Source organism: Diabrotica virgifera, chromosome 5 (assembly GCF_917563875.1).
Source record: "Diabrotica virgifera virgifera chromosome 5, PGI_DIABVI_V3a".
NCBI classification, from domain to species: domain Eukaryota; kingdom Metazoa; phylum Arthropoda; class Insecta; order Coleoptera; family Chrysomelidae; genus Diabrotica; species Diabrotica virgifera.
In genome coordinates, this window is record NC_065447.1 from 149,693,745 (window position 1) to 149,707,562 (window position 13,818).

Below are 13,818 nucleotides of genomic sequence, written 5' to 3' on the forward strand. Positions count from 1 at the left end.
TTTATTAATGAAGCAAAACGTAAACAATTAACGTAAAAAGTGAAATTATGTATTGTTCATATCATTAGCTATACAATCCGTAAAAGTTTCAAGTTTTTACATTGTAAAAAACAAGAGAATTTAAGCGTTTTCCATTCAAATCGTTTTTTTTATTTAAACAATTAATAAACATGAAACCATTTTTTTTATTGACTATTCGTGTATTGTTCCCGCGAATGCATATGTCTGCAAATTTTCATTCATTAGTATTGAAGAAAAGGCAGTCAAATTAACGTCTAAAGATTTGACGCAAACTATTGAACTAAATAAAAGCGTTTAAAAATGATTAATAAATTAAACAAATTTTGTTTTTAGTGGAGCCACTGAAGGTCTTCACCTCCGATTTCGTTGAACCTCCATCGATTTTCATGAAAATTGGTGAATAGTTAGAGGATACCTTTGCGCTTTTACCCTGGGGGGTGGATGCCACCCCTTCTCGGGGGTGAAAATTATTTCGTTAAAAATAATACCATAAATCGATAGATGGACAAATTCTAAGCAAAATTTGTTATATAAAGTTATTAATATAAATCAATACTTTTTGAGTTATTAAAGATCAAAGAGTTTATTTTTTCGTAAAAAAATGCATTTTTTTAAAGATGTTTTTCACGTATAACTCAAAAAATATAAGCTTTTACAAAAAAGTTATAATTACCAAAATTAAAGATAATAAAAAATTGAACACACTTCTCATTAAAGAACTGCACTAATGTTAACTCAAAGTGAGTTATGGGTAATTGAAGGTGTATTTTTTTCGACGAGTACGCAAATCTAAGTATTCAAGCTTAAATAACGGGAAAACGATGCATTTTATAAAATATACCTACTAAGCACTTGTCAAAGTACTTTGGAATACCTATCAAATGAGCTCCAGGAGAAGTTAATAGCACCAAAAGTAAGCAAGTTATGATGAAAACAAGAGAACCCTTTCGATTTTTTTTTGGAAAAAGTGAAAAATGAAACATCGCCATTTCCATAAAAATTAAAATATATAGAAATCCTTACAATAATTTCTTTATATTAGCCTAAATAAAAGATTTCAACAATTTTGACCTGTTTAGAATGCATATTTTTGGAAAAAAATATATAATTTTAAAAAATCTTAATTTTTCAAATTATTGTAATTTTCATTTTCTCTTAAAAATAACTCCAAAAATAATCAATATAAGAAAAAAATGATATACAGGGTGTTTCATTGGGAAACGGAAATACTTTAATGGTGAATAGAGGTCACCGGGCCGGTTCTAGATATAGTACATTTTTTGCCCTACCGACTTTTATAACCGAGTTATATATAGGGTGTTTTATCGATTTTGCCCATTTCTTTCCTAAGCCATAACTTTAGAACCACCCTGTATATTTTTTTGATATTTGGTACACATATGTCTCATTCAAAACCCAAACGACCGACATACTAACCATAAGAAAAATCCAGGTCCGGATTAACAAAAAATTATAAAGTAATTGTGACCTTAAAACAACACCCTGTTATATTGAAATTTTAAAAAATCTGTTTGCATATTTGAAAAGATCACAAAAAAGTAAGTTTAATGGTTCGCTTCAATTTTTCGGCCAGACAATTTTATGACTTTAATTGTAAAATTATATTGAATTTTTTAAGAACTTTGACATTAAAAAGCAGATATTATTAACTTTTAGTTATAAATTATTAAAGTTAATGAATAAATACTCATTTTAAAAATAATCAAGACTTATTTACCACATTGGAACGACCCAATTACTAATGACAAGAAAAATCCAGGTCCGGATTAACAAAAAAATATAAAGTAATTGTGACCTTGAAACAACACCCTGTATATTGAAATTTTGAAAATTTGTTTGCGTATTTTAAAAGATCATCAAAAACTGCGTTAAAAGGTGCATGTCAAATTTTTTCGCAGATAATTTAATTACGGCAATTTTGAAATCATGTTGATTAATTCTGTCAAGGTCACAAGAAGCTGTCAGAAAAATGCAGAACAATCCCAATGTAATTAGAAAATCGATTCGAAATATTTTAAAACGAGCAAGGAAATGCATCGAACAAAATGGCGGACATTTTGAGCAACTATTATAGTTCAAATATTTTTAATTTATGTTAAATTGTTGAATTGTAACGAATTTTTGTTTTATTAGATATAGCAGTTTTTTTAATTCTTTACAAAATCATTAAAATATCCCAATTCTCGCAATTCTAATTTTTAATGATGTGCATATAGCTAAAAATCCAGAGAATCTATGAAGCCGGCGTAGTAAATAAGTATTAAGTATTTTTAAAATAAGTATTGATTCATTAACATTAAATTATTATTAAAAGTTAACAATACCTGGTTTTTAATCTCAGAATTCTTTAAAATTTCAATATAATTTCAAAATTGATGTAATTAAATAAACGGCGAAAAAATTAAAATAAGCCTTTAATCACAGTTTTTCATGCTATTTTAAAATGCGCAGACAAATTTTTAAAATTTCAATATACAGGGTGTTGGTTCAAGGTCACAATTACTTTGTATTTTTGTCTTAATCCGGACCTGGATTTTTCTTGTCATTAGTAATTGGGTCGTTCCAATGTGGTAAATAAGTATTGATTATTTTTAAAATGAGTATTTATTCATTAATTTTAATAATTTATAACTAAAAGTTTATAATATCTGTTTTTTAATGTCAAAGTTCTTAAAAAATTCAATATAATTTTAAAATTAAATTCATAAAATTGTCTGGCCGAAAAATTGAAGCGAACCATTAAACTTACTTTTTTGTGCTCTTTTCAAATATGCAAACAGATTTTCAAAATTTCAATATACAGGGTGTTGCTTTAAGGTCACAATTACTTTATAATTTTTTGTTAATCCGGACCTGGATTTTTCTTATGGTTAGTATGTCGGTCGTTTGGGTTTTGAATGAGACATATGTGTACCAAATATCAAGAAAATATACAGGGTGGTTCTATAGTTATGGCTTAGGAAAGAAATGGGCAAAATCGATAAAACACCCTGTAACTCGGCTATAAAAGTCGGTAGGGCAAAATATCTAGAACCGGCTCGGTGACCTCTATTCACCATTAAAGTATTTCCGTTTCCCAATGAAACACCCTGTATAACCAAATTTTAGTTTTTTCTGTATCACATATTTTACCGTTTTTTTTTTATTTCTGTGGGGTACAAAATAACCGAGATAGAAACGTTTAAAGTTTAAATTTTGCTGCGAGAACCATGTAACCGGGGCCATTTAACCTTTTATTGTTAAAAAGTAAGGGGTATAAAAGATAAAATTCAACGTTGTTTAAAAGCCCTTATAGCTTTCAAACGGTTTTTAGGTAAATCTGATGTCTCAAAATTCACCGAGTTATTAAAAAAAAAATAACATTTTTTGGAAAAATTTTTAAAAGGTAACTTTTAAAAAATTTTTGGAGCATAAATTTTAATGCTATCAACTTGTTCTGGGGCTCATTTGATAGATATTTTTAAATAATTTGACAAATGTTTAATAAGTTTATGTTACGGTAGGGGAGCAAAGTATGCTAAATGTGTAGTCACTCGAGCGTTATGGGGACCTATTGGGTTGTGAAGAGTAGGTCCTAAAACCAAAAAAAGTTAAGTAAAATTTTCCATTTTAGTGGGCGCTTGCCATTTTTTAATTTAATTTTCCATTTCCAATAATCGTTTTTTCCGATTATAACGCCATCTATCCATAATTCGAAAAAATGTTTCGAATAAAAGTTACTTATTTTTACGTAAGGAATCCAAATCTGAAATAAAAAATGGGGGCTTCTATTTAAGATTTTAAAGTAACCCCCCCACCCCACCTCCTTGGTGGGTCGTGTTTGGTGCCATTCGATAGATTTTTTAAAAGTATCGAATAAGTGTATTTTACAGTTTTTCGATCTGATGTTCATTTCGCGAAATATCGCGGGATTCGTATTTAAAATATTAAATTTACCCCCCACCCCTCTCCGTGGGAAGTCGTGTTTGGTATCATTCGATAGATTTTTAAAATATATTGAGCACATATTTTTTAGTTTTTCGATCTGTCATTTATTTCGCGACATATTCGCTTATTTCTTGTGAAACTTTGGGACTCACCCATTTCCTTACCCCCTGCTCAAATCGTCAGATTTTTGAAATATACACTCTTTTGCATGTACTTAACTTACCTTATCTTAATCTGACAATTTCGAGTATTTTTAAGGATAGATTTTTTTTTCGGGCCCCCCTTAACGAACTCCCCTGTGTTAAGAGCCAATATATGGTAGAGGTTCATCTGCAGGGTACCAGGTTTCTCCTATATGCTAATCTGACGCGCTCGAGTAACTGCAAAAATCCCCGCTTGGGCTCCCCTACCATTATAAAATTCATCATTTTCCCGTTATTTAAGCTTGAATACTTTGATTTGGGTAGTCGCCGAAATAAATATACATTCAATTACCTATAACTCACTATTAGTTAACATTAAAAGGTCTTTCTAGTAAGAAGTTTATTTTGTTTTTTATTAGCTTCAATTTTGGTAATAACTTTTTTGTAAAATCTTACAGTTTTTGAGGTATTTATAAAAAAATCGATAAAAACATGCAGTTTTCTCGCGAAAAATTAGTATCTTTAATTTTTAATAACTCAAAAAGTATTGATTTATTTCAATAACTTTATATAACAAATTTTGCTTAGAGTTAGAATTATGGGGTTATTTTTAATAAAATAATTTTCACCCCCAAGACGGGGTGGCATCCACCCCCAGGGTAAAAGCGCAAGTTGGCACCATGTCACCTTTGTTCCTTGAGATATCCTCTAATTACTCACCAATTTTCATGTAAGTCGATGGAGGTTCAACGAAATCGGAGGTAATAGCTCATATCCACCTTCAGTGATTGCACTATTTTGCTACTTAAAACTGCTGGTAAAAAATTCTAATAATTTAATTTTATCTGACTCATTCATATTGACAATTCAGACGTATATAATAGATTTTAAAATAAATGACTTTCAACTGATATTGTTTATGAGTTGCTTTCGTGGGACGACTTTATTAGAAGATGAAGATTACATGAAATCAAGTTTAACTTAACCCTGGAAGGTCACACTTGGGTGTGAGATTAGATACCCATCGCGACACTTATATATTATTGTAACTGCATGTAGCTTGCGCAGCTGCATTTCAATGGTAATGCTGCTTTATGTAAATTCAGTCTCTAGTCTTCCAAGGACGGGTGTGTAGTTGCGGTCTCATTTGAGCAATATTTCCAATCACGAAAATTTATTGAATACAGGCTAGGGTATGTAGCACCCATGTGTGAGATTTGCGATCAAGTGTGCGTTCAAGTTAATGACCTAACAACACAACATCCCACAAATTTAGTAAAGCAAACTAGGTGTTATTTCTGCAAAGGCAAAGATGGAAAAGCAAAGAGTACATGCTCGGCTTGCTATAAAGCATAATGCATGGATTATAGAGCCACACTGTCTTACATATGAATGTAGTCACTAAAATGAGTGAAACTGAAATACCTGGCTAAGAATGAATACGAGTTCTATAACCAAAAGGTGTTATATTTTAGTTAGAAAGACCATTTTTTTGTTAAAATAAATTAAAATATTTTGAATTATGTTTCCGGTTTCTTAGAAAATGTTTTTTAATTATTTTTAGGTATTTTTAATATTTTTTTCTTTTGTGTTACTACAATTAAGAGAGAGAAAATAAAATAATTGATTTAATTATTCTTATGTATTCAATAGTGACTAGAGAGTCTCTGGAAATCATAAAATATTTACTTTTTTTTATTTCTTCACAAAAAATCATTGGGTATCTGATACCCATGTGTGCGGTTTATTTAAAAAAAAAATAGGTGTGATCTTCCAGGGTTAAGAATATCCGTCAGAAAAAATCATAGTGCAATAATGACAATAAAATTCTCCTGTTAGTGATCCCTTATTAAATTCTCATGATTTATGGTTTATCAAAATTACAAAACAATATATATATTCGGGTTCAAAACGTCCTCTGACGTTGTCTGATGCCTTGTTGCCAATATTTTCTATCATTGCAGTTTTCATCTTCTAATCCTCGTACACTCATTGATCGTCTTACTCCTTGTATCCATGTCGTTCTTGGCCTTCCTCTTTTCCTGTTTTCTGTAGGTATCCATTTCATAATTTTCTTTGGCAGTCTTTCCTCCCCCATTCTCTGAACATGTCCGTACCACGTTAATTGTTTCTTCTCAATGCATTCTACAACCGTTTCCTGTAAATTCATTCGTCGCTTTACTTCCTCATTTCTAACCGGGTCCAATCTCGATGTTCTACTTGCTCTTCTTAGGGCGTCCATCTCAGTAGCTTCTATTTTTCTTTTTTGGTGTTCCTTTATTCTTCATGTTTCGGATCCGTATACCAATGTGCTCTTAATCATGGTGTTGTATATTCTCATTTTTCTTTGTTTCCCTATCTCGGTACTCCACAAAACTCCGTTCAATGAGTTAATTATCGTTCTTGCTTTATTTATTCTGCTCTTAATTTCTGCATCGTCAGTACCTTCCTTGTTGAAATTAATTCCCAAATACTTATATTTATCACAGCTATTTATTTTCTGATTATTGTCCAATATCATATCAGTTGAATCATCATCACCTATGCATAAATATTGTGTTTTTTCTACATTCATCTGCAGTCCCCATTTTTCGTATTCTTCCTTCAATTTCCGAGTCATATAGTCCAAATCTTCTTTATTGTTTGCACATATTATCTGATCGTCTGCAAACTGAAGGGTGTTCAGGCAGGTGTTGTCGTCGATTTGGATGCCCATTCCACTGCATTTTCTTTTCCATATTGTAAGGGCTTTGGCGACATAAATCTTAAACAGACTCGGAGATATGCAACATCATTGTCGTAAACCTTTGTTGGCTGTAAACAAATCTGTTATTTTGTTTCCTAATTTTACTCATGCTTTGATACTCATGTGACGCAGATTTCATGTCACTGTATACATTTTGGACAGCTTTTATGAGAGTAAAGTTAATGTTGGAGTTTTGCAGTACTTCCCATAGTTTCGGTATTGGTATATTGTCATATGCTTTTTGCAAATCTATAAAAACTAGGTGTATTCCATTCTAATTTTTTTCGATGATTTGTTTTAACGAAAATACATTATCCGTACAGGACCTTCCAGCTCTAAACCCGCATTGTTCTTCTTCTTCGTATCCTGAGTATTCTTGTTCAATCAGTTCTCTTAAAATTTTTGTATACATATACTCTGCTTATTGTATTTGTTACTGATATTCCGCGATAATTGCTACATTTTAGTTTATTACCCTTTTTATGAATCGATGATCATTAAGCTATTTTCCAGTCACTGGGTACATTTTCGCCATTGATGTACTTTGTAAATACATATGCCAGAGATTCGAAAAGTTTTTCAGTTCCATTTTTCAGTAGTTCGGCATTCATCCCACCTGGACCTGGAGATCTTCCATTTTTAGTTGTTTAATTGCATTTTTAACTGCTACACTGTTTATGTTTATTTCTTCCCCTACAATTTGTATTTCCGTCTCTGTTGGTTGTGAGTATTCGGGCCTTTGTTCAGTTAATAAGTCCTTATAATGTTGGACCCATTTATCTGTTGGTATTAATTGTAGTTTGTCGTTGCGTGTTTCGTTATTCTTGATCCTGTTCAGAAATTTCCATGATTCACTGCATTTTCATCTTCCTATATGTGCTTCGATTTCTTGGCACTTTCGATCCCAGGTCTCTCTCTTACTTTGAATGATTTTATATCTTACACAAAACAATGTCAATGGTTGAAAATAATACTTTAATAACGTTAAAAAACTAATACAGAAGTAAAAAACTTCAATTTGTATCTTGGCATAAAATGTTTATTAAAACTTTTTAAAGTGTCGGCCAAATGGGTTGCAAAACGTTTTCGATCTGGTTCAGATCATCCTCAGTGCCCAGAATGAAGTATTTCCACGTTAGATTGAGCAAGCCACAGCAGGAAAAACGAGGTAACCTGAAATGTCAGAGACACGAGGCAAGACAATGTAACTACATGATTAGAAACATGTATGAAAGAGGATTGGAAATAAAATAATTCTTTTACTTTCTAGGGTAATTTACTTAGCAGAATGTAATTATTTGCCACATGTTTTTTCTTTAACTAATAGTCACAATTTTAACCTTTTGCTTTCAATCTAACGTGGAAATACTTCATTCTAGGCACTGAGGATGATCTGAATCAGATCGAAAACGTTTTGCAATCCATTTGGACGACATTTTAAAAAGTATTAATAAACATTTTATACCAAGATACAAATTTAAGTTTTTTACTTCTGTATTAGTTTTTTAACTATGGTATACAGCCAGCTACCTACTGAAATTTTCCCATTGATTTTGTATTTAATAACATTGTTACTATAAAATAGTATAATTTTGTTAGAGTTATTGATTGTTGTAATTGAATCGGTTGTAGAAACCCGACATGTCCACAAAAGCAAAGTTGTGGAAAAGTGCAAAAAACATCTCGGATGGCCGGGTTTGTTTTGAGTCAGCAAATTTTCTCAACTCACTACGTTCATTTAGAATTTAGAATGTTAAACAGGGTCGGGTTTCTCTTGAAACATGTGACTCTATATCTAAGGTTATTAGTAAAAATACAAAAAAAAAAAACGGAAACAGTTTTTTTGGACATGTCGGGTTCCTCAAACGACTGATTCAATTTGTTTATTAGTAACATTTAAGCAATGTTGTTCTGAAGAAATTTGCTTGTGGCATTTTTATAATTAAGTATTTTCTATGGGAAATAAGCCACAATTTTACTAAAAACCGGGCCCAAATCGGGTTTCGTTGTCAAAATACAAAATACTATTAAAATAAACAAAAATGTTGTTGCTAAGTAAAAAAATTCTTCTAATAATTTCTTTAATCTGACTCGTTTATATTGGCAATTCAGACGTATATTATACATTTTAAAGTAGAAGACTTTAAAATGATATCGCCAATATTTATGAGTTGCGTTCCTGGGACGACTTTACTAAAAGATAGTTCATTCGATTACATGAAATCAATCCCAACTCAAGAATATCCGTCGCAAAAAAATCATAGCATGTGATCTGTCTTTAAAAAGACAACCAAATGCAACGATGACAGTAAAATTGTCGCGTTAGAGATTCCATAGTAAATCACGAGGGAAAACCAGGAAAAAAACCTCGTGATACTATCCCGACATCGTAAGTATTTGGTCTTACATTTAATTTACTTTAAAAAAAAACTAATACCAAATTCTGACTTTAATATGTTTAAATTATAAATAATATTAATAATACATAGATATACAATAAGTAATACTAAAATATAACATTTGTACTAACTCGATATGTTATTGACTTACTAATCGTGGTATTTTCTTTCTATTGACTTCCTCTTTCAGTATGGGTAACCATATCCTACTGCATTCTACCGAGGAATTTGCGACACAATTGGTTTCATTTAGCATAATTAGAGCCGCTTCTTTGATTTTTCTCTTTTTACTATCTGATTCTTTCAGGACTATACTTGAATCTCTCCACTGAACTCTATGTTCATTATCCCATGCGTGTTGACATATTTGAGATCTATTATTATCTTAAATATGTAATTACATATTATTATCTTAAAAATAGAGAATTTGATAGATCTCAAATATGTCAACACGCATGGGATAATGAACATAGAGTTCAGTGGAGAGATTCAAGTATAGTCCTGAAAGAATCAGATAGTAAAAAGAGAAAAATCAAAGAAGCGGCTCTAATTATGCTAAATGAAACCAATTGTGTCGCAAATTCCTCGGTAGAATGCAGTAGGATATGGTTACCCATACTGAAAGAGGAAGTCAATAGAAAGAAAATACCACGATTAGTAAGTCAATAACATATCGAGTTAGTACAAATGTTATATTTTAGTATTACTTATTGTATATCTATGTATTATTAATATTATTTATAATTTAAACATATTAAGTCAGAATTTGGTATTAGTTTTTTGAAAGTAAATTAAATGTAAGACCAAATACTTACGATGTCGGGATAGTATCACGAGGTTTTTTCCTGGTTTTCCCTCGTGATTTACTATGGAATCTCTAACGCGAGAATTTTACTGTCATCGTTGCATTTGGTTGTCTTTTTAAAGACAGATCACATGCTATGATTTTTCTGCGACGGATATTCTTGAGTTGGGATTGATTTCATGTAATCGAATGAACTATCTTTTAGTAAAGTCGTCCCAGGAACGCAACTCATAAATATTGGCGATATCATTTAAAGTCTTCTACTTTAAAATGTATAATATACGTCTGAATTGCCAATATAAACGAGTCAGATTAAATAAATTATTAGAAGATTTTTTTTACTTAGCAACAAAATTTTTGTTTATTTTAATAGTATTTTGTATTTTGGACAACGAAACCCGATTTGGGCTTCGAAACGTTAATACATTCATTTTTTAGTAAAATTGTGGCTTATTTCCCATAGAAAATACTTAACATTTAAGCAATTAACATTTTACAACTAAATTAATTACATTAAAACAATTAACAACTAAATTAATATTTTTATTTCCGATTTCAGTTCTGGCAATATGAATGAAATGCAATGTATGTTACAAATGTCACCTAACCGCTTCTTGTTGGGAAGTCACCAAGATAAACTTATAGACTTCAATTTAAATGTTGGAAAAGAAACATTAGTAGTAAGTACTTAATTTTTAAATACACTCTAGCTAGACATTATTGAAATTGCATCATATTTTTTATCCTTTATTTTTTGAAATCTTAGCGAAACACATAATTCTAAAAATGTATACAGACTGTTACACATGCTGATTTGATCAATTTTAAACTTTTTTTTACTTTTCGAACCTCATGAGCGACTTTTTTTAAACCATTAATGCCTGGTTGCACCAACATATGTTAAACTTACGACTTGTTTTAAGCTCAGCTTACGAAACATACGCGTTTCACCATTGAATCTTAGATCAATTTTCAGCTTGCCACAATGGATTGCCACCTGGATTTAGACGATAAGAATCGAAAATTATGGCGCAATGTAATTGAGACTTAAAGTGGCCCTATCTGTAACCTGAGCTGGGCTAAGCTGGAGCTTAAGATTTGTTGCTGCAAAGAGGCATTACATAGTCAAACTTCCAGTCATAACTTTTTAACCGGAAATGACTTCAAAACCGGAACTAAATATTCGAGATCGTCTTTTCAATACGCGTCGAATAATATATCACATGTACTATTTCTGCTACTATAATGTGTCACTTTCGGAGTCAAATTTTTAACCGGAAGAGATAAAAATCCAGAAGTATATAATTATTTGTTCTCGTCTTGCTAAGGCGCGTCGAATAATATATCGATTGCAATATTTCGGCGTATTTACAACCGTACTAACAATTCTGGAAACTGAAGTCCGAGGTCAAATTTCTCACCTTTAATATTATCCTACAATACAATATCCTAATACAAACCAAATCCGGCAAATATCAGGAGTTCAAGACGTCATCGAAAGAATCACGATGCTTAAGTGAAATTGAGCAGGGCACTTAGCTAGAACACAAGATGGACGGACCAGACGAATCATGGAATGGAGGACCAGACACTATAAAAGAAGCCCAGGACGACCACCGACTAGATAGACCGACGATGTAAAAAGAATAGCGGGAAACTGGCTACAACGGCTCATTGTAGAAAATACTGGACAAAACTTAGGAAGGCCTATGTCCAGAAGTGGACGTGATTGTCTAATTGATGAGGATGATTACCATCCTTGGGTTATGGTAATAAGAAGCTTTCATTCGACAATTCGTTTGTCGAGTCTTAGATCAATTTTCAGCTTGCCACAATGGATTGCCACGTGGATTGCATTGATAAGAATCGAAAATTATGGTGTAACGTAAGTGAGACTTAGAACGGCCCTATTTATAAGCTGAGCTGGGCCAAGCTGGAGCTTAAGATTTGTTGGTGCAACCAGGCATACATTACGTAATCACAGTGCTACAGCCCTTAAAGGACCTCGACCTTCTAAAGATTTCTGAGCTAATCTGCTCTGACCCTTACTTAAATTTTCGAATTGGCTATATATACAAGGCGAAAACGGCGGGTTCGTTGGGAAAAATATGCTCATGAGATTTTTTTGCCTAATTACATTCGTGAGACACCCCAGAATAAGGTTCAAGAAGTCACCCACGCGAAAAGTGGTCCAAATTTTTTTAACAATTTTTTTTAACTAAATTGCAAAAATCAATATTTTGGCCCGGACAAATTTTTTTTAGGGTTTTTGGACCATTCTGGACAAAAAAGGTCTGTTATATTTTTTTCTCTAAAGTTGATAGTTTTCGAGTTATAAGCAATTTAAAATTTGAAAAACGCGAAAATGGCCATTTTCAAGGCTTAATAACTCGGTTAAAAGTTATTATTATGAAAGTCAGAAAGTGACCAAATCAAAGTTTAAAGGCCCCGCTACATGATCCTGAAGAAATCTGTGTCATTAATTTATTACTTAGCTGTTATTTTTAATTAATAACAATCAGCGGTTAGATCGTATTGACGCGGCTGTAAATGTGAGTGCGAGTAAGATGCACAAGTGGACTGCCGGAATGGCATCTCTCTCGCACTCAGCATTTACGGCTGCCTAACACGTGCATGGCGCTCATTATTATTACTTAAAAATAACAGCTTAGTAATAAAATAATGACACAAAAATTTCTTCAGCATCTTGTAGGGGGGGCTTTCAACTTTGATTTAGTCACTTTCTAACTTTCATAGTAATAACTTTTAACCGAGTTATTAATGGCCATTTTCGCGTTTTTCAAATTTTAAATTGCTTATAACACGAAAACGATCAACTTTAGAGAAAAAATATAATAGACCTTTTTTGTCCAGAACGGTCCAAAAAACCTAAAAAAATTTGTCTGGACCAAAAACATTGATTTTTGCAATTTGATTAAAAAAAAATGTTAAAAAAAATTTGGACCACTTTTTGTGTGGGCGACTTCTTGAACCTTATTCTGGGGTGTGAATGTGCTTATGAAAAAAAATCTCATGGGAATATTTTTCCCAACGAACCCGCCGTTTTCGCCTTGTCTAATACCAATTTTCGCAGTATCCTGTGTTAACTCGTCTATCCACAGGACATGTAATATATTCTCTGTTAAACTTTTGCTTGTTTCCTGATAATCTGCGGTATTCTTCAGATATCCTGCAGATCAAAGTTATTAGACCAGAGCCGATCTGTGAAAAAACGTCTATTTTTGGATGTGCGAGGTGGCATTCGGATTTTTGCAGATAAAGTTAGGTGACAACTTCGACAATAATAATTGACTTATGCTCCTTCTCAAATAAGCCCGGAACATTAATAAAAAAATTAAAATATTTAAAAATTTCAAAAAAAACATCGATTTTTTTCTACTCTCTTTGTTTATAACTTTAAAACGATTCATTTTGGAACCAAGTCGTAGGGAAATAAAATAAAGATAATTGAATTTTTTATGACAAACGACTGGTTAAAAATATCTTAAATTATTACCCTTTCTGCAAAATAGCAATAAATACCAAATGAGGGGGCAAAATAAGCCTGTTTTTATTCAATGTTTTTCAACCACTTTGGTTGCACTTAGAACTTTCGTAATTCGCTTAGAAAATTCTTACAACATACTTAAATCGTTCACCAAATTTCATTAAAATCGACCTGATAGATTTTGCAAAATAATTTTGTAATCTATTTTTTTAAAGTTCAAATTTTTTAAAAACTTTCTGAAGAAAAAG

At 31.7% G+C, this 13,818-nt stretch overlaps 1 protein-coding gene across 2 annotated transcripts in view; it reads left to right on the plus strand.

The window, feature by feature from the left end:
• Positions 1–13,818, plus strand: part of LOC114332067 (PAN2-PAN3 deadenylation complex catalytic subunit PAN2) — a 186,631-nt gene that overhangs the window by 25,242 nt on the left and 147,571 nt on the right. For both annotated transcript variants that reach the window (XM_050650441.1, XM_050650442.1), the window contains one exon: positions 10,622–10,742. In XM_050650441.1, the coding sequence (XP_050506398.1) occupies positions 10,622–10,742 (121 nt within the window). The remainder of the gene's footprint in view (positions 1–10,621; positions 10,743–13,818) is intronic.